The following is a 26,654-nucleotide window of genomic DNA, read 5'->3' as shown; positions in this document are numbered from 1 at the left end:
GTGTTTCTGTTTGTATTAGCAAATATATAGGTGATCACATGAGGTAGTTAGTAGTTATGGTACTAACAAGATTGTAGAGTGGTAACAAAACTGGATCTTATTGTCGCTTCCAACAGAAAACAACTTAAAATGTTTAATTAACCGAAAGAGCAGTTCACAAAACATGCACACAGCATGACAAGCTGCAAGCTTCAACAATGCAAGAGGCAAAATCCTTTTCCAATTCGAGACTTTCTGGGGGTTATTTCAGGTTTCTTCGTCTCTTGCTCGTTGATCTCATAGCCCACCAATTCCATAGTGTCAAAAGAGCCATCACGGTTTTGTAACTGGAAAGTTTGCAATTATTGCTCCGATATGGATCATCTCACAACCTTGTGGATGGAACCACAAGCTCTTTTTTATCTTCCAAAACAATGTCCGAGCAAATTCGATGATTCTCTTTGCACCATTCAAAGCAGACACTTCAACCAAACAACCATTTTTTATTTATTTATTTAGCATGAACAAAAGGTGTAGGATATTATTATTGACACTATAGTATTTGTTAATGCCACCACAACCTTCCATCCTATATAGTCAATCCACACCTTTTGTTCATGCTAAATAAATAAAAAAATGTTTTTTAATTATTTATTTATTTATTTATTTATTTATTATTTTTGAAATAAGAATAAGTTTTTTAGACTTAAATTCCTAATAATTTCTTTTATTCTTATTAAACTTGTAAATGCTTTTTTATTTAAAAAATTATATAATTTTAATTTTCTTTATTTAAGTAATACTTTCATATCCTGGAGATGATATTATTGAATGCATATAATTTTGATGAAAGGATTTATTATTGATAATAAATTGTATTTAAGTTCACTAACTCTCGGTTTTTTTAAGTAGATTTCCTATTACAAAGGTTGACGAAATTAGACTTCATTTGCCAAGCTTCTATCAAAAATCTTGATATTGATTTCATTACTCCATTAGTTTTATTTATTTTTATTTATTTTTTATTGCAAGCCGGTAAGCTTTTTATTTCATTTTTGGTATGAGATAAAAATCTAACTGTATAGAGGTAATTCTAATTCCCACTTGCATTCAAATTAATAATAACTTTTTTCACATCACATTCATGTATCATATGTGTCAATTTTGTGCTGCTGTATTGACTACTTTTTAACAAGTCCATGCAATTTTTATATATCTAATTATAGTGTTTTGCATCAAGGAAAATTTGTAGTGAGATTCAACCTAAATTTCAAGCATAAATGCTAATTCCTTAAAATTGAGGCTTTTTCACCACTATTCTACATTTTTATTTTCATTACTAACTTGAATCAATAATGAAATTAAAAAATTTACTATATTATTTTTTAATTTTTAATTTTGTACATTAGTTGAATTTTGTTCTGAAATTTATGAAATAAAATAAAATGATAGTCAGTTCCTAATATCTTAAACAATGTTACCATTACACTCCTGTTTTAACATCTTTCATTCTCAAGTTATTTTCACTATTTGTTTATGTTAAGTTTTATATCATTCCTGATTTTTAAGGATAGTTTAACTTTTTCATAATTCTGAACAATATTCTAACCAATTTTCCCTGTGAATTATTTTTTATTATTTTAAAATTTTAAAATCTTGATCCTTTAAGATTTCTTCCACCTTATACTCTAAATGTTATTCCATGAGTATCAATGGTGGTCAAATTTCTTATTAGGACTCTGGCCACATTGCATATTTATTATTATTATTATTATTATAATGCTGATTAAGGCAAAGAGTATTGCACAGGTTATAGTCTGGGCCAAAAGTTCTAACCAATACGCATATTAAAATACTTAATTCGCAATTAAATAATTGATTTATAGAACATTTATCATTATGATTTGGTTCTCATTTATTAACACTCTTTAATACATTTGAATTTTAAGTTACCATATTTCAGCATTAATTTCTAACTTTAAAATACAAGTTTTTTCTCTTTTCTTTTTCATTTCTTCAATGAAAGGATATTCTCCTTTAATATATGCGTATGATTTTTAGTTATTTAACTGTTATTACTAACTCACATTTAATATCTCAATACATTGTGATATGATAAAAAAATTATTATATAGGTTTCAAAAACAATGAAAACATTTATTCAATTTAAAATCTTTCCAAAGACATATATAGTTTCATTTGTACATGATTAAAAGAACATATATTGAGTTTCAAACATGTCTAGATGTGATGTTGAGTTATTATTACTTTTAAAATCAATAATTATAGGTAATAAAAAATTATTGTCCAATTGTATTTAATTTTTCCATTGCAATTTTATTTAGGGGAATGTTAAAAAGACCCATGCTTTGACTAATTAGATCCACCCCTTGATGAAGAATATGATAACCATGATGTATGTGGTTGGTTTTTATTAGTTGGAGATCCAATAGCACAAAAATGAATCTAGAGGTTATTTTCTTTTTCTTTTTATGATGATTTGAAGGAGTGGATTGATCTAGTAAAAACTTGGGTCTATTTAACATTCCTTTTTATTTATAATTTTTTTTTTTTTTTTTAATATCACCACATTTTTTTTGTCCTTATTTAAAATCCACAAAAACTACAAAAAAAAAAAAAAAAAAAAATTATACTAAATATATGTGATGCATTTTTATTTTTTAAAATATTTTTAAAAATAAAAGTAAAAATAGATAGTAATTCTTATTTTTCCATTATTCATCAATTGTACAAAAAACACTATATATATATATATATATATATATATATATATGTATATATTAATATTTATATATATTTTTGTAAGGAACTTTTAACACTACTAACTTGCAAACAAATGGATTATATTCAATGATGAAGTTTTCAAATTTTAAAAATAATAAACTGAAAATGTTATATATATATATATATATATATATATATACTTTCTACAACCAAAAAATCACAACATTTTTAATCTAAAATTTTAAACAATATCTATATATATATATATATATATATATTTTAAGTTTATGAAAAATAAAATAAAAGAAGCTATGTAAGTAATTAGTATGTACATACTTTTATTGTCATGTTTGTATTTATAATCAATTATGTTTTATAATGATTATTTTCAAGAAGTTCCTTCCAAGTTTTAATATAAAGAGATGAAGAATCCCAGAATTCATCCAAGCTGACGACATCCAATACGACGTCATCCAGAGGATGAAGACGGTCCACGGATGTACACATGAAATTATCTAGAGGATGTAGAATAAATGTTTTCGTTCGTTGGGACGGGGGGGGGGGGGTAGGGGATGCATTTCCTCCTGCTTCTCCCCAAGCTGCTTCGAGTGATTGTTGTTGAGAGCTGTTGGTGGTTGTGGTGGCGTCTGGTTGCTGCTCCGTCGCAATGGCAGCGCAGTGCTCGTGGAAGCGCAAGCTGAGTTGGGATGTAGGCGGAGCTGGAGGTCAGGAATGATTTTTTTTGTAGTGTTGGGGGTGGTGGTGCTAGGGTTTGAGAGAGAGAGAATTCATGGTGAGAAAGCCAACGTGGTGTGCTGGTGGGGCCTGTGAGAGAGGAGGAGGGACGGTAACGGCAATGGGGACGTGGTGGCACGATTGGAGGCGTTGTTGGGTTGTTGTGGGTCGGAATTGGGCTTAGGTTTTTTGTGTTTTACCAAACCTTTAGTTGGTGGCTCTGTTTTGTCGGTGTGTTGGTGGCGTGGGAGAGCGTGGTGAAGACGAGAAGTGAGTTGTAGTCATGTTCTAGTCGTTTTGGATTGAGGAATTATGCACGACCGTAGCCAACATGGCTTGGTTTAGAGAGATTTTGATGATCTCGGCAATCGGTTCTTGATGTTGATTTGTTTAGGCAAGGGCTGTAATATCGAAAGGAGACTTCTGTTTCGAGGCGGCTACAGCTGGGTTGACATGTGGTCTTTCTCTTTGGAATAGTTTTATGAGTTAGTTAGTTTTGAGAATGGGGGGCGACTTGCCAAAGCGCGGTAGATGATGTTTCTTGTAGTGTGGGGACTTTTCGTTGGGAACGTAAGCGCCCTAATCGACAACGTCGTCGCACTGCCTGCCTGCGGGGAATTAAATAACTTGGACTACTACAAGTGCAACTCGGTTCAGAGTTCGAGGTGAGACTCCGCTTCTGACCTGTAGTTTTTATTTGTTTGTTTTTTTTTCTGAAAGCAGCCATTCCTGTGGACTGGCATTAGTGTTCTGTCACTAGTCACTTTAAGCTGTTACTGCCGATTTCGATGCATAAAACGGAGCCGAGAGTTTGAAGAATTTTTCACGCCTTGCACATTTCCTCGGTATACTGTGAAGAAGTGCTCGTTCCCCCGCTTTATGGCCTTCAGGTTTATCGAGCTTAGGCTTTGTGTCGTTGAAGTGATGTAGTTTTAATTCACCGGGGCTCTTGTTGTCTGCTTGCTGTTACAGGCCGCTCTAGATACCTCGTTTCCTTACAGCAAGAAAGTGTAATAAAATTTCTGAAGTACTCTTTAATTTATTTTAAAAAATGGCCATCTTTGTCTTTTCCTCGCTCCGTTTGCTATTTGATTTGGCGGGGGGGGGGGGGTCCTTTGATCTCTTATTTGAGCCGCTCCTGTAGGAGTGTATCGATTAGTCTGAAGCATTTCATTCGCTCATGAGTTGCTTACAGGTTATTGGGCGAGTTACACATGCGCTTACAACATTACGTAGAGGGATGTCATGAATGTTGCTAGCATATGTGGCGGTTCACGTCGGCAGCACAACCTCTTTGCCAGCGCAGGATTTAATGTTTCTACCTCGAATTCCAATTCTGGATGGTATAGTGGAAGATGGGCACATTCGTAACCGAGGCAGCATCAGAAGAATCTATGGCAGAGGAGATGGTGAAAAATAATGAAGACAATCATTCCATGAGAACGAAAGGTGGTAGTGGAGGTGAGCCTGGATCTAGAAGTGGTCAAGAAGATGCGCCGCTGGATGGGCAAAATCTGAGTGAGACTTTGGCATTAAGGTCAGCTGAGAATAAAAAAGTTGAAGAAGATCAGGAAAGTTTAAATAATCGGAGCAATAAATCTGGTGAACCAGACTATGCTCACAAGAGCAATGGGAATCCTGATTCTCAGGTTTATGGAAACGGGGATGGAGATTTGCCGTCGTTTTCTATTAAAAGACTAAGAAGGCTGCCACATCGAGTTAGTCCTGATAATCATCCGAGCACTTTGGCTTTTAGAACCGAGCCAACTGACGTCTTAATGGATCAGAATTGTGTAGATGATGATAAGGAGGCAAAACTAGGTGTGGGTGAAAGCATGACGGACACTACACTAGGGAGAAAACTTGAAGCTGGATTTGTTTGCCCTTTGTCGTTGCAGGCGGAAGAGACTACTGAACAAGTTCAGGCTCTTTCTGACTCCAGCTTGGTTGACGCTGCCCACTTCAGTGGGGATTCAGCACGTACACCCGAGCTTATATCGAGGATTTCTGACACTTTCAGTAGTAAAGATGAAATAGTAGGTACATCGGAAGGCTCATTAGAAGTTCCGGAAGAGGGCACAAGCTCAAGTGATTCGCCTGGTGCACAAAACCGAAAGATTGAGGGCAGTGAGTTAGAGGTAGAGCATAGTAAGTTTGGATATGATGGAACTGAGCTCCGGAATCCCAATAGTGGTGAGTCGGACCGTGCAGGGGAATCTCTTATTTCTGATCTTTCAGACGAACGCGATACAAACGATCTTTCGGTGGAAAGGAAGGAATATGCAGAACCTGCTTTAGACCAAGAAAGATCTGGAGAAAATAAGCATGCTTTTGCAAGTTCTGAACATGCATCAGACAATACAAATCCATTAGGAGAGATTGAGAGGTGGAGAACCGTGTTTCCTTCCTACGTTCCAAACTTCAATGTTGAACACTCCGCATTTGGGTTGCAAGCTGATGATTATGGTCAGGAGGATCAAGCACCTGGAAATTCAGATATATTGTCGTCATCTGCTGGACTAGGTAGTATGTCCGAAAAGTCCTGCGTGGATGTTGACTTGGCAGCGACACCCATGGAGGATCTAACACCAGGTATGTCCACATTAAGATTTGCACATATGTAGGTGTCATTATTTATGAAGTTTTTTTTTTTTTTTTTTTTTTTTTTTTTTTTTTTTTTTTTTTGTTTGTTTGTTTGTTTGTTTGTTTGTTTATTTGTTTATTTTTTCTGTTTTTTTTTACTCATCAGAGTGAGTTACTGATCACAAATATGCGTTTTTATGTTTTGTTTGTTTGTTTTTGTAAAAAAAATAAGTTTAAGCATCATAAAAATAAAACATCGAATTTAAAAATTTATATTTAAATATATACGAACAATATATATCTAAATAAAATCTTGCTTTGTTACCGTTTATGGTTTTTTTTTCTTGTGATTGATGTGCAATCGCAGATGATAATTATGATGACTTTAGGATTGTGATGTATTTTGTTTTTGCGTTGATCCAGACGGACGGGCAGAAAATGGAGCATTTCTGGACGCGGGCACTACTGCAGAGTCAACCCACTCAGCTGAGATACCTGCCCCCGGCGTTGTACAAATTCTGGCCCCAGTAATAGGGAGTAGATTTGAGCATCCAGGAGAGACTACTGATGAAGAGATCGACTCACCGAGGAGCAGCGAAGGGTTTGCTTATCCTGACTCTGATGCAACGACGCTTCTATATTCTGGGCAAGTAATGCATCCTGGGCGCTATTCTTATGGACAGTCACAGAATGGGCCGAGTATACTTCAATATTCCGGAAGCATGTCACTCCGGTCTGACAGCAGCACCACAAGCAATCGATCTTTTGTTTTTCCAATGTAAGGAGGTAACCAGATGGAGCTCTTGAAATTGTGTGATGTTGGTTGCGCCTTTCAAATATGTAATTACATTTCTATGTATTAATCCTGAAATGGATTTGCAGGAATAATCAGACCAAAACAACACAAAAACTCATTTTCATTTTAATGACCTGACGTGTTCATGTGGGCTAGTAATGGCTTTTACACCAATTATTCTTTTCATGCCAGATGGAGGCTGCAAAGCATTATGTCTTTTTATCTTTAGTATTCAACTTGTAGAAAGAGCTCAGCAGATGATTTTTCTTTCAAGTTTTCTCATGTTCTCCCCATTTCTTATTTGGAGGGAACAGTTTGTAGCATGCTGGACCTCATTCTTTATTCAAAGAACTGATCATTGTTAGCTTGAGCTGACGCATCTTTTTGCTACGCAGCTTGGCGCCTCCAGATTATAATAGCAGCCCAGTTAGAATGGCTAAACCTGACCCTCGGTATCTAAAGAAGAAAAATCGAATAAGTGGTTGCTGTTTCTTCAGATTATGTCGATCAAGACATAAGTATTAGATGGGTTTTGTTTTTTTACCTCATTATTCAGAGGTATGACAGCTTTCGAACATCTCTTTGCCCTCACTTGTGTCGCCTACTGTTCCTTTCAACCCTCTAGCAAATTATGGGAGGAGCATTTGAATTTGGGTACCACAGGTGAATTGCCATTTCGAAGGTGCATTTCTGATACGCACTATTCAACATTAGGAGCGAGTGTTTCATGAGTTTTGTCATTTGGTTCTACGTAGATAGTATTTCCACAACGGGGTCTTAAGTGACTTATCATTTCAATCTGAACTGTGATTTTTGTTTTGCAGGTACGTTTTGAGGTGTACTTGTAGCATCTTTGCTTTATGCACAACGTGCTTGTTCAGCAATAAAGTGGGTAAGGACCCAAACAAAGGCTTACGTTGTATACTATTGGTGGCAGCCAGTTTTTCAAGGAGCCTAGAGTAGTGTTCGTAATAACTCTGGATTTGGCTTTAACGCAGTCCTGGATAGCTCTCTGCCCCTGAGCGATGCAGAGATAATGGTTTTAATACCCCTAAATGTACCATATTTAATTTGTAATCAACTGTGATGGGTAAATCTAGCACCCTCAAATCTCAATCACATCTTTGATTCGGAATCCTCAAACTTCACTATCGTGTTATGTAGCAATTTATGTGTCAAAGTGATAGTTCAGGGCTAGTTATGAGTTTAAGTCGGAAAATTTGTGTGTTCTTCAATACTATGATTCCTGGGATACGCCAGAATGTTGTATTAGAGGGTGTAATAATAGGAAGGTCAGTGTATTGCACACACCGATTTATGCGTGTCTATCGTATGCTGTTATTGAATTTATTCATCAGCTTTTGGAACATGTCTCAGCTTTTGTATGTGTTTTAGAACACGTATGCTTGAGGAGGAGCGCTCAGAGATTAGCTGTGCAAGAAGAGTTGTGAGAAAACATCCTGCATTCTTCTGTGATCTTCAGAGAGTATGAGAGTATTTCCGAATTGATTATTAAGGATGAAGGTCTCCATACTTCTCCCATGCCACACTGCTCTGTTAAGAAATTAAAGCTGACGACCAACTTCCATGGGTTTTGTGAATTGGAAGTTAAAGCAATTGACTCCAGTTGGTAAAGAAGATTTAAAAACAGTTGTTTACTTTACCAACTTTGCAATATTCTCATAGATTCAATTCACCGAGTAATAAGGTTCAAATTATTTTCTATACATGCATGCTTACTAATTAACAATACAACTTCTCCTAAGTTATCATGGCATATTAAAAAATACATAACTTTTTACAAAAAAATTGGTTACATTTCTAGAATAATAATCCATATCATCCAATTGATACTGTATGATCTATTTCAAAAACACAATTTAATTTGATTGTTTTAAATCATTTTTATTCTATTTTTTGCACTACATGTTTTGATGCATTGATAGTTTTGCCCACACACCCATGTATGTATATATATAGGAATGTTAATCAATAAAAATCAAAACTATTTCAACCATCAATCATCTTCTCCTTGATATAATACACCACCACCACCCTCCTGCTGCTACTCAACCCTGGACATTACCAGAACTGGAATAAAAAAAAAAACAAATAAAAAGAAGGGCGGGGGGGGGTGTGCATCGGAGGATGCGGAGATACCGAGACGATGCAGTGTGTCGAAGTATGGATCGATCGATCGATGTGCAATCATGCAGATTGCTGCAGTGTGCTAGTTAATTAGTGGTGCGGCGATGGCGTCCCTCACTTTCTAACAATCAAATAAATCAATCAAGCAAGCGAGTGAGTGAGTGAGTGAGGAAGGAAGTCAGCGAGCAGGGTTGCAGGAGGACGATGATGGATCAGAGTTTGTTAGATGATGAGCATCTGCATCGCTAATTCTGCGCAGCCAAGGAACTCCACCAGGCCGTGAGATCCAAAAAGTGATTCCAGGTGGGTGCCAATCTTCGCCTCGTCCCCCCACGGCGGCCAAGTGTGAGCAACCTGCACACATCATCGTTTTTCCTGCAATCCCTGCTCCCCACGACGCTTGCTTTCTAGATCTGACCTACACTCTCTACATGCCTCGTCCAAAATCTCGGCCATTCACACGAATCTCCTCACGACACCTAACATGGGGATTTCATCTCGAAACTCGTTTTGCGAGTGTATATTATATGAGGTTAGCGGTCCCACGAATTATCAATTGTACCATTCAGCACAAGCGTAGAAGTATCAGCGTTGTTAAGAGAGATCCATGAGAGTTTGTTGAATATTGTGTGGAATTCTGTAGTGTTTTTTGGGGAGCAGAAGTTGAGGACGAGATGGCCATCGGCATGAGCGCTGCAACTATGATGGTGACTCCTTCCACCAAGCTGTCCTTCGGCAGCTCCGTCGCCTTCAACAGCAACGGGTCCTTGAGGATAAACATGATACCGTCCAGGCAGTCTGCCCGGCCACTCACCATCCGCGCAGCTGGAGAACCCAGCACTGGGAAGGACGAGAGGGTAATGGCCCATCCCGGCTGCAGCATTTGGATTGCATTGGTCCGATCTTTCAATATATTCGCCCCGCGCGCTTCTGATGTGAGGTAACTGAATTGTGTAACTCTGGTTTTATGGTTGCAGAATTTAGGTGACAAGTTTAACGACGCCGTGATCGACATCTCCAACAAGGTCCAGGACGCGATGCCCGCCGGCACCCAGCCAGGAGGTGTTGGAAGGAAGCCCGGAGATGAGTGGACTCAGTACAGTTCCACCGGCGAGCTCAACCAGTCCAAGAAGGAGGCAGCTGAGAGGGACAACCCCGACAATCTGCCTGTCATGGTGCATCCTCCCCTTCTTTTCTTTTTTTGTTATTTTTATTTTAATTTTTCTAAAGCTGTATATGCATAGTATTAGAATTTTGCGATCTGTTCTGAATCTGTGAATCTTGACAGGAAAAGCTGCAAGACGCCGGAAGGACTTTGAAGAGCAAGACGAACGATGTGGTGCAGTACGGCAAGAAGCGCAACCCCAACACCACGGAAGACAATGCCACGGAGAAGAACATCCAGGCTCAGTCGGATTACACCAAGAACCTGTAAATTGGAACGAGTTAGGGTGTAAGGAGTGTATAGTATTCTCGAAATCCTAGTGTGGATTGCTATCTTGTTCTAATCCCCACCTAATCTGTTCTCGGAAGAGGTGTATGCTTTGAGATTTGTCGATGTCCCTGTCTGTGCGAAAGCTACGACTCGGAAGTTTATGAAATACAAATTAGATTTCGACAGTCATGTTGTTAGAAATATTGTCGCGGACATAGAGTGATGGAATTTGTATATTCAGAATTAGAATTAGATTTTGTATAACCGGATTTTATTCCTTCGGCTTTATGAAGGAGTCATAACTACTGTATTTTGGGAAAAATTAGGGCATGCTAGCTGCCATGTTTAGCTTCCAAGCATGCCTACATCCTAAAAGCTTTTACAAGTTGTTTTCACAACTACGATTTGAGTCTAAATCACACCTTTGAATATCACCATCTCCTGAAGCATCAAATGGAATTCTTTGCTGGTTTGTCGCATTGAGCTTCTGTATCTGGCAGTCGTATGCAATTGTAAGCCAAAATTCCTACAAGTGCGCCGATTATTGGACCTGCAATGTATACCCAGATACTTCGATAGTTACCCGAAGCAACAGCTGGACCCAGTGACCGTGCTGGATTCATCGACGCACCAGATATAGGCCTGTGCATAACGATATGCACATTAACTTTCAGTATTACAATAAAGTGCCACAAATTGTGTTTAGTGTACCACACTTAATCAAAACGACGAGTAAAAAAATAAAAGCATAAATGGAATGTATGGAAAAAGACACGTTGGGAAGATGACGCATTACCCAGCCATAAGCGCATTTAGAGCGACACAAGAGCCTACGGCAATCCCAGCCAATTCTCCTCGCTGATACCAATCACAACACAATTTGAGTAAAATTTAGGGCATAGACGGTATTATGACACCTGCTAGAAACGATAATGTACTATGAAAATCAAAAAATATATGCAATGATATCTGGAGGAGGAATTGGAATTTTCTTTTACAGCTCTTGTGTCGGTTGCGACAGCAGCAACGACGAACATCAAAATGAATGTGATGACAATCTCTAGCAGGAACGATTGAATGTCACTGCCAGCAGGTATAGTGGCCCCTTCGGAAGCCGCAGGATGGAGAATCCAACGTAGTAGGAACGACGCAAAAACGGAACCCCCACACTGTGCAACTATATACATCGGAACCTGGAAAATTCACACGAGAATTAGGGGTTTGAATTTCACACAAAATTTTAGAGCAAGGATGATGATCAGCATCTGGAGAATGTCGCTAATCTTTGGATTTCATGAGTTCATGATCCTAAGCACGCGAGGACGACGAAGAATTCTCAAGGGGTTAAGTTTTTATGCGAATTGACAAGTCCTTGTTTCACCATTAACCTGGGTCCATGGGAAGTGTTTGGCGATGGCGAAGGCCAGCGTCACTGCCGGATTCATGTGAGCACCAGAAATATGGCCTACAGCATAGATCATGATCGTGATAACGAGTCCGAAAACCAGAGAAATCCCCACGGGGGTCACTTTCCCATTGCTGATGGCATTCACCATAACTGCCCCGCATCCGGTGAATACGAGAATGAAGGTACTAATCACCTCCGCCACTAGCTGCGCGCAAAGCCACCACATCTGAGAACTGAATGCGTGCGCCATGGTGACTATGAATTTTGCAAACAGAAATCGAGGCTGTCAAAGTCCACACATTTGTGTATATATATTTATATGTATACATTTTTTTTTTTTAAGAGAATATCTAGCGGCTTGAGGGCAACACCTTCTTTTGCAGCGTAACACTTGGCCAGTGCAATGAGACGGCAACATTGTAAGGACTCGCAGGTGTGGTTCCTTGGACAACCACGAGAGGCTCGTCACCATTCCTGCTGGGGTCCTGCGTAACTTTGTTGCCCAGTGTCACCGTTGGATATTCTTCTGCCGAGAGAGATGCGGGCATGCGGAGCTTAATCTCTGCCATTTTGTGGACTTAATGCGGACTTCCGGGTGGAAAACTTGGAGGGTTCTGTCTAGAGTATGTGGCTATCGGTTCAAAAGGATCCTCCTCTGCAAAAGCTTCCGTTACATCATGATCGATGACGAGACGCAGTCATTGTCACTGATTGTGAGCACAAGGGTCAATCATACCAACTCACAATACCTGCAGGGAAGGGAATGGAACTCAGACTTAGAAATCCATTAAGAGCACCGAGTGCTAAGACAATCTAGGCTAAACCGTCGGGCAGGAACGTATCGATGTAGAGGAGGACTGCGAGATATAAAATTTCAACTACGACTCGCACACAATAGGACTTTCTATATAGCTGTCCCTACATCTCTATCAGGTGCGAGTGACACCAGCGAAAGTGTCTAAAGCTCACGTCAGACATCGCTAGCTGATTGACTGATTGAATGACACACACACACGCACATACACAAACACTGAAGCTCTGATCCGTGCGAGGGGTTTAGATGTGACTAGTGAGACATGCAGCGTTCGTTGCCAACTTGTACTGATCGGTGTAAGGTAGAGCCTCCCCGGAGAAAATCTGATCGCTGCACACGAGCTGCAACTTGCGCAAGCAACCGCGTTTCATTGCTCAACCATCATAAATACCGGTTTGACTCGGAAGCTGTACAGCACGCACCTTTGCTATCATCTCTCTCTTCCTACGTTGCGGACCCCAAACAAAAACTCAAACTTCGAGACCAACTGTGCCCACGACTACTGCCAGGCACAGACGTCACTGGTGTGATGAGAGACTTTCCCAGCATCCGGAAGCAAGATGATGTTGGCGTCATCACTCCAACGACGACAACCACGCTTGGAAGCCTCTTCTTTCCCTTACATGCCGCTGCACTTCCAGTCAGTCTCTGCACTGTCACTGCAGTATCCAGTGGACGAATTAATGCATGGTTGGATCCTATCACTGCACAAGATGCGACAGCTCCTAGCTAGCATCCTGTAACTTAATCAGGGCTAATTGAATGGGTAGAACCCACAAGCCGAAACAGCAAAAGCGCATTAAGGCTAGTCGCAGCAAGTTGACAGTACGTCGTAAGCACACAGCAAGATGTCCTGTTTTCGATGCACGAGTAAATCTTATTCACTTGGATTTCAACATACAGTGTAAGTACAATTGAAAAAGGAGGGAGGAGGAAATGATCATGGTGGTTGGCGGTGCTGGTGAATGCCGCAATCGAATGGACAATTACAAAGGGGCAGCCCCACATGCTGACAAGCTTTCAATGATCCCATTCAATGGCACTGGACTTGCTCCCCCTCTCGCCAGCTCCTCCTCGCCACCACCACCCTTGCGCGTGTGGGGCCCTTTCATCGCCGCTGTCCCACATTCTCCACGTTTCTTACACAAAAATTACCTTAAACCACCAAAAGATGGCACACACAAGAATTGCAAAAAGTACTGTCTGGGTTGGTGATTCGAATCCATCTGTGAAATCTCAACCATTGATGAAACCTTTCCCAAGATGTTTGATAGACCCAAGCACAAGGTTGCTCTTCTTGTGGAGTACCTAAACAAGAAACATTGATTTACTGCAATCCAACTAAATTGTGTATAAATATTTTATGTTTCTTCTCACATGCAATCTTATTACATATATACAAATGTGCCTAAATATCGTGAGTAAAAACTAGTTTATTTTTTAAAAAATCTCTCTATTTTTCTCCACAATCACATCAACCACCTCAAGTTCTTGACGAGTAGCACATTACAGTTAGAGTTTATCTTACTAACCTTTTGTGCAAAGATTAAAAAACAAAAGCCATGACATTCACTTCACGAATCTATGAATTATTCTATCATATATCGCTGCTGCTCGTCGGTGTCGAGGTCAACGTTGATTCTGACGAGGACTATTCTTCCTCACTGGCAATAAAACTAGTTTGCAGTGTATCCTCTAGAAATTGTCTAACAGCATAACCTTCAACTACATTTTGTTTTCATAGTTTGAAACTCAACATGGCAGATCAATGTGACGTCTTACAGATCCTTCGTTGCGGCAGCTTCTGACACTGGAGATGAAATGGAAAAAGAAAAGATAACAAAAGAAAATCGAAATAAAAAAGAACCTCTCAAGATTGTGACAGCCAGATCGTCAACAGAAGTGAATCAATACCTGACAATATCAGCGGCAATGCTATCATCCAAAAACGTAGGAGTTTCTGGATTTCCTGGTAGTGACATGAACACTCTATTTAAGTACGTTCAGATCTACAACTCACAAGTGTGCTTAAGACTCGAGTCAAAAAAATTGATGAAGAATGAACAACAATGCAATTCTGGTTTCGAGAAACAAAACCAAATGAATTTCCTAAATGGAGTATTGACGTCCTCCACTATCACCGGGAAGTGAACGTCAAGTCAATTCGCAAAAGACATTTTGTTAACATTTTGTTTAGTAACGCGCATGTACGACACTCAATATCGATAGTGCACTGTAACCTAACGTGATAACTAAACATCAATATTTCACAGGACACCGAAAGCAGTGATGAGGTTGCACTACAGATAGGATTCACATGTAACGCGGAGACTGTACGTCGACCTGGCTGAGTTTGTTTCCAGGTGATTTCATCGTACACAGATTCGGCAGACTATATAAGGTGATGTATATTATTAGTGAACAGATTGAAGAAATCACGTATGCTTCAATGTTAGGGCATCGCAGGAGAAGCACGAAGCTGAATCAAAAATTCAAAACAAGCTAAAACAAACTCTTTCAATAACCCGACCTTCCTCGTTAGACACATCAATTGGAATGACGACCAGAAACCTCCACTTATAAATACACCTATATACCAGTAAAACTGCCGAACTAATTTACGGTCGAAAATTTACAACAAACTGCTTCAAAAACAAGTCAAAGGAAACTTCCATTGCAACCCAAAAATGAAGAACACCGTCAAATCATACACTTTCATGGCAAAACTCAAATAACCGAGTGAAACAAGTTCTAAAACACACGAAAACCATCGAACATCCACGGTAGTATGTCTCAGATTTACACAATATTACATCAAGAACCAGTAGAAGTTCAGCTTAGACAACATCGCACAAAAATAAATAAACGAAAAGTGTAACAGTTCTCTCAGGGTAAAAATCCCTGAGAGTCACAAATAAGAGCATAATTGAAGATTTGCAAAGGACGACAACGTGAGCGTCTACAGCTATTGGAAATAAGCTCTGCATCGAATCAGCAAAGTAAACCAAAATACTCAAACAATTTTTTTACGGAAATGATCAAAATAAAAACCTGAAGTTAATAACATCTTTCATAAGCCTATCACCCAACTTCAGAACAAGCCAAACTGAAGAAACAACATTCGTTGCTACATACATTCGAAATAGCCCACAGCTTCCTTCCGGAGAGCATGCTTGAACGTCACAAGTACAAAGAAAAGTGAGGAAAGATACTTCAACCAACTAGAGCGGAGCATCCGATGATCTGAAAGAAGGATGATCTTCGTGAACAAATTAATAAAAGATGGTACACGGGAGTGAGAGCACCATTACAGATTTCCTCAAATGATAGAAACGTAAGAGATATGCTTTTAAGCCTTGTCGACCTTCGATGCGGCGGTGGCAGCTTGACCACGCAGACGCCCCGTGCGCCTGGCAGCAATAAGACCAACCTTCTGCCCGGGAGGAGCGTCCCGACGCACTGTACTCGCGTGACCAATATGTTGGTGGTTACCTCCTCCGTGGGGATGCTCCACAGGGTTCATGGCCACACCTCTCACCTTCGGCCAGCTGTTTCTCTTCACCTTGTACTTGTGGTAAGCATTGCCAGCCTTCAACATTGGCTTCTCGGTCCTGCCTCCTCCGGCAACCTGTCCAACCATGGCCCTGCATCCGCTGGGCACAACCTTCTTCGCCCCTGACGGCAATTTGATACTGCATGCACAAAATCACACGTCAAACCCTAATTCTCCGCATCATTCCATTCCCGTCCCAAACCCTAATTCAGATCCCATTCTGACATAACCACCATTCACACCCCCACAAATTCCAATCACACTGCACAAAAACAACCCACCCGCTAATTGCACCCGACACATACCGAGTAGTTCCGCTGTCCACGTTGTGCGACACCACAATAGCGTAGTCACCAGACGCTCTCGCGAACGCGCCCCGATCACCCATACGATGCTCCACATTGCACACCACGGCTCCCTCGGGCACAGACCTCAGAGGCAGCACATTTCCAATAGACAAGGTCGCCTTCTTGCCACAGTAAACGAATTGACCAGAGTACATGCCCTCAGCAGCAATAAACCTCTCCTTCTGCCTTTTGAAGCGGAAAGGGTGACGGAAGGTGACCTTGCACAACGGAGCACCGCGGCCGGAGTCGTGAACGACCTCAGATACAACACCCTTGATGTAACCATTGCGCTCAGCATAGTCGAGGGAGCGGAACTGGGCGGGGCCTTTGCGACGGTGGGTGTGGCTCCGGAAGATAGAGCCAGCTCCCTTACGTTGAGCACGAATGACACGACCCATGGCTACTGTGGCGAAGCCCCCTTCTTCGCTGCAACTCTAGCTCGGTTGTGGAGCAGCAAAGCGAGAGCACGCACACTCGCAGCAGCACTGGGACTGCGAAAGGGAAAGAGCGCGGGCGCCCTCGCTGCCCTAAACCCGGCCACCAGCTCTTCTCCAAACCCTAACACTCAGCCCTGAACGACCCGACTCGTGGATGATATTTGACAGAGAATTCATCCACGGAATTCGTCATTCGTTCACATTTAGAGAAGTATTTTGAGGTGACGTTATAAAGAAGAGAAATAAATTGAGTAGATTGAGTGTGAAATTTACAATAGTGTTGCATTTTTTATAATGGTGTTAAATGATTATTGCAAAGGTTCGGAAAGTAAATTGATAAAGGGCTGTGTAACATTTTTGGTGTCTTAGGCTTCTCTTCAGGAAACATGCATAATAGGGCATTGTTTGAATTTGTACACATTGTGAAGGGCATTTCAATCTGAATGAACATGCTGGCTTTTATCACATACATGGAAATAAAGAAATAAATTACATTATAATTATCATGTTTGTGGTTTCAAAATTTGGAAATTTACTACCAACTCACGTTTTTTAAAATTATCTTGTTCTTTGATAGAATGTTATTTACAATTTGCATTAGGATTTAATTTACTCGTTCTTAAAAATACATATATATATATATATATATATATATTTATATTTATATCTTGAATTATTTTTTGAACGTTAAATTATAAACGATGTTGCAGTTTTAACATAATTTTATTTAACATGAAAGCTATCCTGTAGCACACTAAAATCTGTGAGCTTTTAAATATTTCAAAAAGAATTATATATGTAAAATTAGTTGGAATATTAAATTTTTATCACGTCATGTTTTTTCTAAAATTTCAGAAATTATATATATATATATATATATATATATATATATATATATATATTTTATAATTAATATTAAAAATAGATATTTTTGAGCACCAAATTTAGGTGCATTCTTTAAAAAAAAATCTTTTTACATATATTTTAATTTTTTTGGAACCGTACATGGTTTTTTTATTTTTATTTTTAATTTAAAAGTTCAAAGTCTTATCCTATAAAGTAGAATATTTGAATCAATAAGTAATGTTGATCAGATACTTAGATTGTTTTTTTAACTATTTTAAAAGAACTTTATATCTTAGTTGTTTAATGATTGTTATGATAGTATAAACTAATAGTGATGTAATCAATAGTATATACCAAAATAAAAACATTTGATGTTTAAATTGGATACATTAAATCAATACTTAAAAGCTATGAATACAAACCAACACTTGCATTCCATATTATTGAATTGAAGAAGATATGGCGCACAAATTTATAGAGCTATCCAAGAAATGCGGAGGTTTTTTGGTGTTGTAAGCAACATTGAACTTATTGACTTTATTATTGAGTTTGGAGCTTGGTGCAATGGCCAAGTTGAGAGGAAACTAGGATTCATTCCTTATAATATGTGGTAGATAGTCTTCTAATACTTTGAAGGTGCACCAATATATAACTACTCAAAGTTTTAGGTCAAACACAAAAAATAAATAAATAAATAAATAAATAAATAAAGTGCATAGTGATCATTAGATGCTAGATTTAAAAAAAAAAATTGGAAGACTAATGAAAATTAGAAGTCAAAGAGTTGGTAGTGGCACTTTGCTAATTAAAAAAAATGTAGACTATAGAGTGAAGATTGAAGGTAGAGAGGACTTAGAAAGAAATAAGGATAAAACCAAAATGGATGAGAAATAAAAATCTTTATTCAATCCTATTTAAAATTTCTTTCAGATGCTTCAATTGAACTACCAAGGCCAAAGGTTGCACAAGATATTAGAGCTTTAGCTATTTCAATTGAATTGGAAAAAAACTTATTATCATGGAAATATATATCTACTTCAATTATTACCTATATAATTAAATAGAAGTAGAAAAAAGTAGATTAATTTCATTATATCTTCTTGAAAAGCTTTTTAAAAGCTTCATAGATGTTGCTTTGACTTTATACAAAATTTTAGGTTAAAAACTTGATCAACAAGTTAGCCATGTATCACACTCTGAATCACTAAATTGACTTACTTGAATATTTAGTATAAAAATAAACTTTATATGCTTAAAATCATAGATTTTGTGAGTTAGCAGTAGAGTTTTAGAAAAAAAATAAAAAATAGATTAATAATAGCACACTTGCAACCTAAGATAGAGTTTAGTAAGAAAAATTCTTTAAAAAATATAGGTTTTTAGTTAGCTAATATTAGATGAAGGACCAAAGAAAATAGTCTCAATATACATATATATATATATATATATATATATATATATATATATATTTCTTAAAACTTATTGTAGTTTTGGTGGCTGACAATGAAACTCATCTTGGTGATTAAGTTCTTTTTGTATCCGAAGAAGTTTAGGTTGCAGCAATTTGTGGCTATTTTATTTTGCTCGTGTATTTTACATAGAGCTTCTAAAATTGAACAAATATGCTTTGGTATATTTAATTTTTTTCTTATCTATGTATATTTTTTGGAAGATCACATTGTCTACAACTCATTGATTGTGGGATAATGAAGATGATTCTATTCTCATATTGACATGCTAGATGTTTTTCTTGTAATATGAACCAGTTCAATATTATTTTTTTCTTTTTTTCTTCTTCTCTTCAACTTATGTTGCATGTCCTTCATGAGATATGGTAGCAAATATCACTAAAGTTGGAATAGTGACAATAGATTATTGGTGTTTAACCTTCCTCTACAATATTGAAGAGCTTCTCATTTATTGCAAAAGTACTTTTTATGTTGCATAGAGCTTTGAATGTGACACTGGAATCTAGTTTTTTTTTTTAATATTGCCTTCAAAGAGAGCCAATATTATCTTCTTATAGTACAAGTAGTAGTACTAAACTTGATAAGTGGCTAGATAGTACTCGAGTCTTTTTGCCCATAGGATTTAAGTACAAGACTTCTATTTTAGTATAGAGAGTTGTGGTTGGGCCAAGCAATTTACCTTCATTGTGATCCAAACTTGATATTGATCACCTTAGAAGAGGCTCATAGTAATAGCAATGCTAGTTACATTACAAAGTGAAGCTGGTAGTGCTACAATCGGAGTTGCTACATTTATGTTACAATGCAACAAAGATTAGATAATTTGCTAATCACCAATTTGTTGAGAAATGCCACAAAAAAGGACTAACAGTTTGTAACAAGTAGAGGTTATTATATAGAGTTGTCATACTTAATTGATGGTGCTTGTTAGCACTTGAGGTATTGTTGGATCTTGGAATAAAGATGTTATAATTGGATCTTGTGGATAATAGATGAACTATTCAAGTTAGATTTATTGGAGTAGAAGAATGATGGTTGTTGTGTAGATTTCTTTGTGGATTCTTCTTATGATCTTTTAATGCAAGCTTTTTGATAACTTCTTTAATCACTCTTGAATGTATTGTCCATAGACAATGGTGCAAACGAATTTTTTTGACATTGAATTATTAAAATGTCTAAGTTTCTTGTACTTTTGCTAGGACTCTAATAAGCAGAATTCTAGTTTGAAAGATTCACAAATAAATAGTCTCAGCATATAACTGGGCATTTAAGTTTTGAAGAAATTATATTTATACTTACAAGAATCACTAACACTATGTTGAATACTAGAAATATAAGATAGTTTTAGATTTTGTTAGCCAAGATTCTAGGAACCAAAAATAAAAATGGAATAATTGTACAACATCTCATCTTCCTTTCTACTATTGAAAGTATCACCATTAGATCATTGTAATCTAGTTTAAGACTATCAGTTCAAATTCAAGCAAATTAAATTACATTGCTAGAAGAAACATCTTAATTAGTGGATTACATTCATGAGACTATACAATCTTGACGTCTCATCTTTTTCAAAGCAAAGTCAACATGCTCTAAGAGGCAGTATTAGACTTCATCACTAGATAGGAGAACCTACCATTATGACTTGGATGGAATATAAAACTTACACACTTGAAGGTTTTCTTAGCAAAGAAGCGCCTAGAGCAAGAATCCTTGTTCATTATTTGTTTTGACTAAAGAACATAAGGTGAATTTAAGCTCTTAGTCAATCAATGTATAAATAAAAAATTATGGCTTAATTGAAAAGAAAAGAAGGAAAGAATTTATAATTAAAAAAAAGATAAATAATTCAATTAAAGATGAACTTTTTTATAGATAAATAATAATAGATGATTGTACTTGGATGAATTGAAGCACATATAATAACTTATTTATGGATGAATTATTCTACTTGGATTTTTTTTTGGATGGATTAATTTTAATAATATATATATATATATTTTTTTTTATTTAATAAAAAATTAAATTTAATAAAAAAGATTTTTTTTTTAGATAATTAAGATAATTCTTGATTGCATGAATTTTGAAATGTTGTTTTATTGCAAGATTGAATTGATAGTAGAGTTGTCTATTTAGGTATTATAGAAGATTAAAGGTGATTCAATTAAGATTTAAATAAAAGTAGAAATTTTTAAGATTTATATCATTGATTTATTTATTATAAATTAAAATAAACTTCTAACTAGTAGAGTTTTATTTTAACTAACACACATGTCCAGATAGCTTATAGAATAAATTAACAATGTAGCATATATATGGAAAAATTACCTTGTAAATTAAGACATTTATGTAGCAAAGTCAACACATGTTGGACGTCTTATAAAACATTGCTTTGTAACTTTTAGTTAGATAGTATATATAGAGGCAAGAATAAAGCCTTTTTCATTCTTATTAATACTTTTTTAGTACTTAGTATTGTTCTAAGACTTCTTGATCTTCTTTTCTTTAGAAATAACTATTTTAATATAATATTATATCATCTTTAAGTGATTATTTAGTCTTTTCAAGTGACAAAAATAGTATTTTGATATTCTAGTTCTTTTAAGATTCATGTCCTTGACAATTTGATAAGAGTGCTAAATCATTGTTCTTGTCTTGTTTTTGAAGTGAGTAGATTATCTCACTTCTATCATTGTATTTTGAAGGTTGCAGACTACTAACCTTGAAACAAGTAATTCAATTTTTTAACACTATTTTTTTCCTTAAAAAAAGTAGATTATTTTATTTTTTTGTAGAAATTTTTATTTGATATTTAAGGTTAAAATTTACCTTCTTCTAATTTAACTTTTAAATTTTTAAAAATTTTCTATAGAAAGAAAAATTATAGATGCTACTCTTGGCAGAAAAAGAATAATTTTGTAATTATTATAGATCTTCATGAGCTTGTCAACACTCTTAGGATAGAAATTTCATGCACCACCAATGCCATTCCTAGAAGTACTATTCTTCAATCTATAGAAGAAGTCTAGATTCTATGCCAAAAAGTAATGTAGTTGAGAGAAGCAAGAAGATCAACCTTATAACCAAATTCAAGAAGTTTCACTTCTACAAGCATGAAAGTAGTAAGGATTAGTATGCTTAAAATATTTGATGGTATAAGATCAAAATTTCAAGGATTTTTACAATAAATTAAGCTCTATTTAAAATTGCATCCTTTCTAATATATCAATGGATTTACTTAAGTTGGATTTGTACATGCTTTTTAATCTAGAAGTATTCTTTCTTAGTTTGACCTTTGATGGAAAATAATTCACAACTTCTTTGTAATTTGAATTTATTCTTAAAAGTATTTATGGCTACATTTGGAAAAAGTGATTAAAAAAGGATAAGAGAGATAATGCTTATATTGCAATGATAAAGATCACATTCAACCATCATATATTGTCACGGCCATAATCATGTAAGCTAATAATTACATATAGAAATAGGTAGAAGTAAGTAAAAGTAGATAAAAGTAAGTTAATTCTATAACATTTAATATAGAAGCTTCCTAGAAACTTCCTAGATGCTGCTTTGACTTCATAGGTGTCTTTAATTGATTTTTTGGATTAGAAACGTGGTCAACAAGTTGGCCATGTGCCACACATGTTGTTAGCTTGAAGATCAAGCTAACTATGTGGCCCACACGTAGAAAAACTTGCCTTGTAAGTCAAGGCATGTGTCCTACAAAGTGTGAAGGACAAAGACTCGATGAGGGAAAATATGCATCAAAAGGCTATCTCCATATAATAAGTCAAAATATAAACAAGTAGGTATATTAAAAGGAAACTGGAATGGCTATTGCCAAAAGACAAGAAAACTAGAGACCCTTGAAACTAGACTAGAAGCAAGAAAGGAGTTGACAAGAGTGAAGAAGCCTTCACTCTTATCTCTATATATACTATCTAAGTAAGGGCTACGTGGCGACGTTCTATAGGACCTCCAATATGTGTTGACTTTGTAGGACACATGCCTTGACTTACAAGGCAAGTTTTTCTAAGTGTGGGCCACATAGTTAGCTTGATCTTCAAACTAACAACATGTGTGGCACATGGCCAACTTGTTGACCACGTTTCTAATCCAAAAAGTCAATTAAAGACACCTATGAAGTCAAAGCAGCATCTAGGAAGTTTCTAGGAAGCTTCTATATTAAATATTATAGAATTAACTTACTTTTATCTACTTTTACTTACTTCTACCTATTTCTATATGTAATTATTAGCTTACTTGATTATGGCCGTGACATTACCCCCCCTTCTAGAGACGAGTTCCACGAGGAGCGGTCATCATATGTTGAGGAAATCTATGATGCGACGAATTATATTCGCCACATACTCTGATCTCTGTTCTCTTCGAAGATGATTGATAGGGCCTCTCAACCATCGGTAGTGTCCCATACCAGGGCGGAAAGACAACCCAGTTATTTGATCATTGTTGAGGCCTTCGTAACTTCCTTCGAAAAGAATATTTGGAACACTATCAGGAGTTGTTCCTACCTCTAGCAAAATCACCAAACATCGGGAGTCCCTTCCCAAATCGTGATACCAAACGCGTTGTATCTCACCATCTATTCGAGGAAGAACATGTCGTTCTTGAAGATCTTCATCTCGATTCCGTCGTCTTGAAGGTTGTGACAATCGTAATGTCTCATCCGACAGGTCAGCAAACGAAGGTTCTTGAGTTGAATCTGCTGGTTGTTGGCTCTCCATCTAATAAGCATCTCAAATGCAAAGAAGTTACAAACAAAGATAGGAAATTGAATGTTATCTTGCCTCAATCTTGTCTCTTTTATAAGAGAGATTTTCATCTTGGTTTTGATGGATGTCGTTGATAAAAAACTTTGACTTTAATTGATGCATTTGCTAGATTCCTGGATGGCTCCCATGTGCGTTCACTAATATCATATTCACGCCAAGGAACAAGATATTCTAGCTTATTTCGGCGTCGCCTTGAGTCTAATATCTCTTCCACCTCAAATTCTTCATTATTATCTACTTCTATAGGAGGCGGTGGCATTTGTCTTCTTCCTTGTATATCCACTGTCTTATATGGTTCAAGAAGAGACACGTGGAATACAGGATGGATCTTCATTGACTCCGGTAGATGTAACCGATATGCAACTGGATTGATCTGTTCAGAAACAGAAAAGGGGCCAAGCCTACGATAGTCCAACTTGTCACAAGGTCGAGTAGTCTTAATATTGCAACGAAGTAGCCATACCTTATCATCCACGTTGATTTGTGGTTGCTCCTTACGATATAGATCTGCGTTTATCTTTTGTCGTTCTTGAGCTTCTTTCAATTGCGTCTTCATTATTGCATGTAACTCTGACAACCGATTTGCCATATCTTCTGCTGCAGGATTATCAACTTTTGAAAAATCAAAAGTATCAAGTCGTGGATGATAGCCATAATTGGCAAAGAAAGGTGTTTGTTGCGTGGAAGAATGTACCGTATTATTATAAGCAAACTCTGCCAATGGCAGAAGGGTTGTCCAATCATCTTGTTGGTAGTTGATAGTACACCTTAAATATTGCTCCAAGACTTGATTTATGCGCTCTGTTTGTCCATCAGTTTAAGGATGGAAAGCCGAAGATAGCTTTATGTCCACTTTTAAAATCTTGAAAAGGGTCCTCCAAAATCTTGACACAAATTAAGTTCCCCTATCTGATATGATATCTTTAGGTAATCCATGATAGCGATAGATATTATCAATGAAAAGCTTAGCTGTTTCTTCACCTGTGATAGATTTTGTACATGGCACAAAATGTGCCATCTTGGTGAAACGATCTACTATCACAAATATAGAATCATGAGATCTTGAGCTTTGAAGATCTGTGATGAAATCCATAGAAACAGAAGACCATGGTTGTTCTGGTATAGGTAATGGCTGAAGAAGTCCGTAAGGTCGATGACGAGGAATTTTTGATCTTGAACAAATATCACATGATTGTACAAAGTCTTTGACTGACTTCCATATTTGTGGCCACCAAAAATCTCTTGATATGAGTTTCAAAGTCTTATTATATCCAAAGTGCCCTGCTGCTGGAAAGTCATGACGTGCTTGAAGAACATGTAAACGTGCTTCTCCTTCTGGAACATATAGGCGTCCTTCAAAATATAATAGATTATTCTTGAACTCGAACTTAGAAGGATCATGAGACTTGGAAGAATTATTCTCGATATCATAAACAAGAGGGTCTGAGGACATACTGGACTGGATTTGCTTGAAAAAAGTTGAATCAACAGTCAATGTTGATTTCATTGCTCAGAGATGAAATTGTTCCGGTTTCAAGAGGACCGTTCTTTGTTGCTCAAAAGCTGCATCTCCTTCTTTTGGTGTAAAATAAGAACGTCTAGATAGGACATCAAACAAATCTTGTTGTTTTTCTGGCCGATAAGTGATAATGAACTCGAATCTTGACAAAGACATACTCCAACGAGCTTGACGACGATTCAACACGCGTGTTGACATGAAATACTCGAAGTTCTTGTGATCTGTATATACAGTGACTGGACTAGAAGCGCCTTCTAGATAATGATGCCATTCTTGAAAGGAATCCATGATCGCAAGAAGTTCTTTATCGTGGATCTCATAATTGATCTCGGTTGCTGAGAATTTTCTTGAATGAAAAGCTATCGGATGAAGTTTGTCATCTGTTCCCATTTGTGATAAAACTGCACCCAAGGCAAAATCTGATGCATCTGTTTCCATAAAAAATGCCTTGGAAAAATCAACACGATATAAGACTGGTGCAGAGACAAACGATGTCTTCAAGGCTTCAAATGCTGCTTCCGCTTCTTGATTCCATTGGAATTTATCTTTACTAGTCAAGCGTGTAAGTGGAGCTGCAACTCGTGAGAAATCTTTGATGAAGATCCGATAGTAATTGGCAAATCCCAAGAAACATTGGACATCTCTTACTGTCCATGATTGTTTGGACTTTCTTAGAATCTATCATGAGACCATCATTTGAAATGATGTATCCTAAAAAATCAACTTGAGTAGTGTGAAATACACACTTTTCCATCTTGGCATACAATCCTGCATCTCTAAATTTTTGTAATACTTGACGAACATGTATTTCATGTTCTTCGACGTTCTTTGAATAGATCAGGATATCATCTAGATAGCAGACGACAAAATTGTCTAAGAATTCATGAAATACATCATTCATGAGATGTTGAAAAGCAGCAGGTGCATTCGTGAGTCCAAAGGGCATGACATTATATTCGAAATGTCCATACCTGGTTCGAAACGCAGTCTTCCATTCATCTCCTTCTTTGATCCGTACTAGATTATATGCTCTTCTTAGATCTATTT

General features: G+C 37.0%; 4 protein-coding genes across 11 annotated transcripts; 2 read left to right on the top strand and 2 right to left on the bottom strand.

Moving 5' to 3' along the window:
* Positions 1-3,341: 3,341 nt before the first annotated feature.
* Positions 3,342-7,957, top strand: LOC112290607 (uncharacterized). Of its 5 annotated transcripts, none has more exons than XR_002972208.3 (5): positions 3,342-4,124; positions 4,655-6,051; positions 6,466-6,820; positions 7,234-7,501; positions 7,663-7,957. XR_002972208.3 is itself a non-coding variant. In XM_024537059.3 (5 exons), the coding sequence occupies exons 2-4, from the start codon at positions 4,815-4,817 to the stop codon at positions 7,361-7,363; spliced, it is 1,722 nt and encodes a 573-aa protein (XP_024392827.1). In that variant the 5' UTR covers positions 3,344-4,124; positions 4,655-4,814; the 3' UTR covers positions 7,364-7,396; positions 7,663-7,957. The 5 variants fall into 5 exon arrangements, 1 of the variants encoding a protein (XP_024392827.1); XR_002972209.3 differs by having other exon boundaries at positions 3,343-4,124; positions 7,234-7,520; XR_016506168.1 differs by having other exon boundaries at positions 3,344-4,124; positions 6,466-6,828; positions 7,234-7,396.
* A 1,592-nt stretch (positions 7,958-9,549) lies between these two features.
* LOC112290610 (uncharacterized) lies at positions 9,550-10,855 on the top strand. The gene is made up of 3 exons (XM_024537068.2): positions 9,550-9,843; positions 9,964-10,161; positions 10,275-10,855. Exons 1-3 carry the CDS (start codon positions 9,661-9,663, stop codon positions 10,419-10,421), a joined length of 528 nt encoding a protein of 175 aa, XP_024392836.1. The 5' UTR covers positions 9,550-9,660; the 3' UTR covers positions 10,422-10,855.
* LOC112290608 (aquaporin NIP1-1) lies at positions 10,637-13,284 on the bottom strand. 4 transcript variants are annotated; one of them, XM_024537064.3, is made up of 6 exons: positions 13,066-13,284; positions 12,201-12,578; positions 11,810-12,034; positions 11,420-11,614; positions 11,218-11,279; positions 10,637-11,063 (listed from the first exon to the last, which is right to left on the bottom strand). In XM_024537064.3, the coding sequence occupies exons 2-6, from the start codon at positions 12,396-12,398 to the stop codon at positions 10,871-10,873; spliced, it is 873 nt and encodes a 290-aa protein (XP_024392832.1). In that variant the 5' UTR covers positions 12,399-12,578; positions 13,066-13,284; the 3' UTR covers positions 10,637-10,870. The 4 variants fall into 4 exon arrangements, with proteins under 4 accessions (XP_024392832.1, XP_024392831.1, XP_024392833.1 ...); XM_024537063.3 differs by having other exon boundaries at positions 12,853-13,121; XM_024537065.3 differs by lacking the exon at positions 13,066-13,284 and adding an exon at positions 12,906-13,040.
* Positions 13,285-15,882: 2,598 nt separating this feature from the next.
* Positions 15,883-17,033, bottom strand: LOC112290609 (large ribosomal subunit protein uL2). Its single transcript, XM_024537067.3, has 2 exons — positions 16,502-17,033; positions 15,883-16,335 (listed from the first exon to the last, which is right to left on the bottom strand). The coding sequence occupies exons 1-2, from the start codon at positions 16,939-16,941 to the stop codon at positions 15,993-15,995; spliced, it is 783 nt and encodes a 260-aa protein (XP_024392835.1). The 5' UTR covers positions 16,942-17,033; the 3' UTR covers positions 15,883-15,992.
* Between the last annotated feature and the right edge of the window lie 9,621 nt (positions 17,034-26,654).

This window comes from Physcomitrium patens, chromosome 13 (assembly GCF_059467195.1).
Source record: "Physcomitrium patens ecotype Gransden chromosome 13, ASM5946719v1, whole genome shotgun sequence".
In the NCBI taxonomy this organism is placed as follows: Eukaryota; Viridiplantae; Streptophyta; class Bryopsida; order Funariales; family Funariaceae; genus Physcomitrium; species Physcomitrium patens.
This window is presented reverse-complemented; position numbering and strand designations above follow the sequence as displayed.

What these genes read in the sequence shown, in the direction of transcription:
- LOC112290609 (XM_024537067.3), bottom strand. Translation starts at nt 16,941, where the DNA reads ATGGGTCGTGTCATTCGTGCTCAACGTAAGGGAGCTGGCTCTATCTTC. An exon ending in GTGGACAGCGGAACTACTCG is followed by an intron (nt 16,336 to 16,501) that starts GTATGTGTCGGG and finishes TTGTGCATGCAG; the next exon opens with TATCAAATTGCCGTCAGGGG.
- LOC112290610 (XM_024537068.2), top strand. Translation starts at nt 9,661, where the DNA reads ATGGCCATCGGCATGAGCGCTGCAACTATGATGGTGACTCCTTCCACC. An exon ending in GCACTGGGAAGGACGAGAGG is followed by an intron (nt 9,844 to 9,963) that starts GTAATGGCCCAT and finishes TTATGGTTGCAG; the next exon opens with AATTTAGGTGACAAGTTTAA. An exon ending in CCGACAATCTGCCTGTCATG is followed by an intron (nt 10,162 to 10,274) that starts GTGCATCCTCCC and finishes GAATCTTGACAG; the next exon opens with GAAAAGCTGCAAGACGCCGG.
- LOC112290607 (XM_024537059.3), top strand. Translation starts at nt 4,815, where the DNA reads ATGGGCACATTCGTAACCGAGGCAGCATCAGAAGAATCTATGGCAGAG. An exon ending in CATGGAGGATCTAACACCAG is followed by an intron (nt 6,052 to 6,465) that starts GTATGTCCACAT and finishes GCGTTGATCCAG; the next exon opens with ACGGACGGGCAGAAAATGGA. An exon ending in CGATCTTTTGTTTTTCCAAT is followed by an intron (nt 6,821 to 7,233) that starts GTAAGGAGGTAA and finishes TTTGCTACGCAG; the next exon opens with CTTGGCGCCTCCAGATTATA.
- LOC112290608 (XM_024537064.3), bottom strand. Translation starts at nt 12,398, where the DNA reads ATGGCAGAGATTAAGCTCCGCATGCCCGCATCTCTCTCGGCAGAAGAA. An exon ending in GTGTTACGCTGCAAAAGAAG is followed by an intron (nt 12,035 to 12,200) that starts GTGTTGCCCTCA and finishes CTTTGCGCGCAG; the next exon opens with CTAGTGGCGGAGGTGATTAG. An exon ending in TCGCAACCGACACAAGAGCT is followed by an intron (nt 11,280 to 11,419) that starts GTAAAAGAAAAT and finishes GATTGGTATCAG; the next exon opens with CGAGGAGAATTGGCTGGGAT.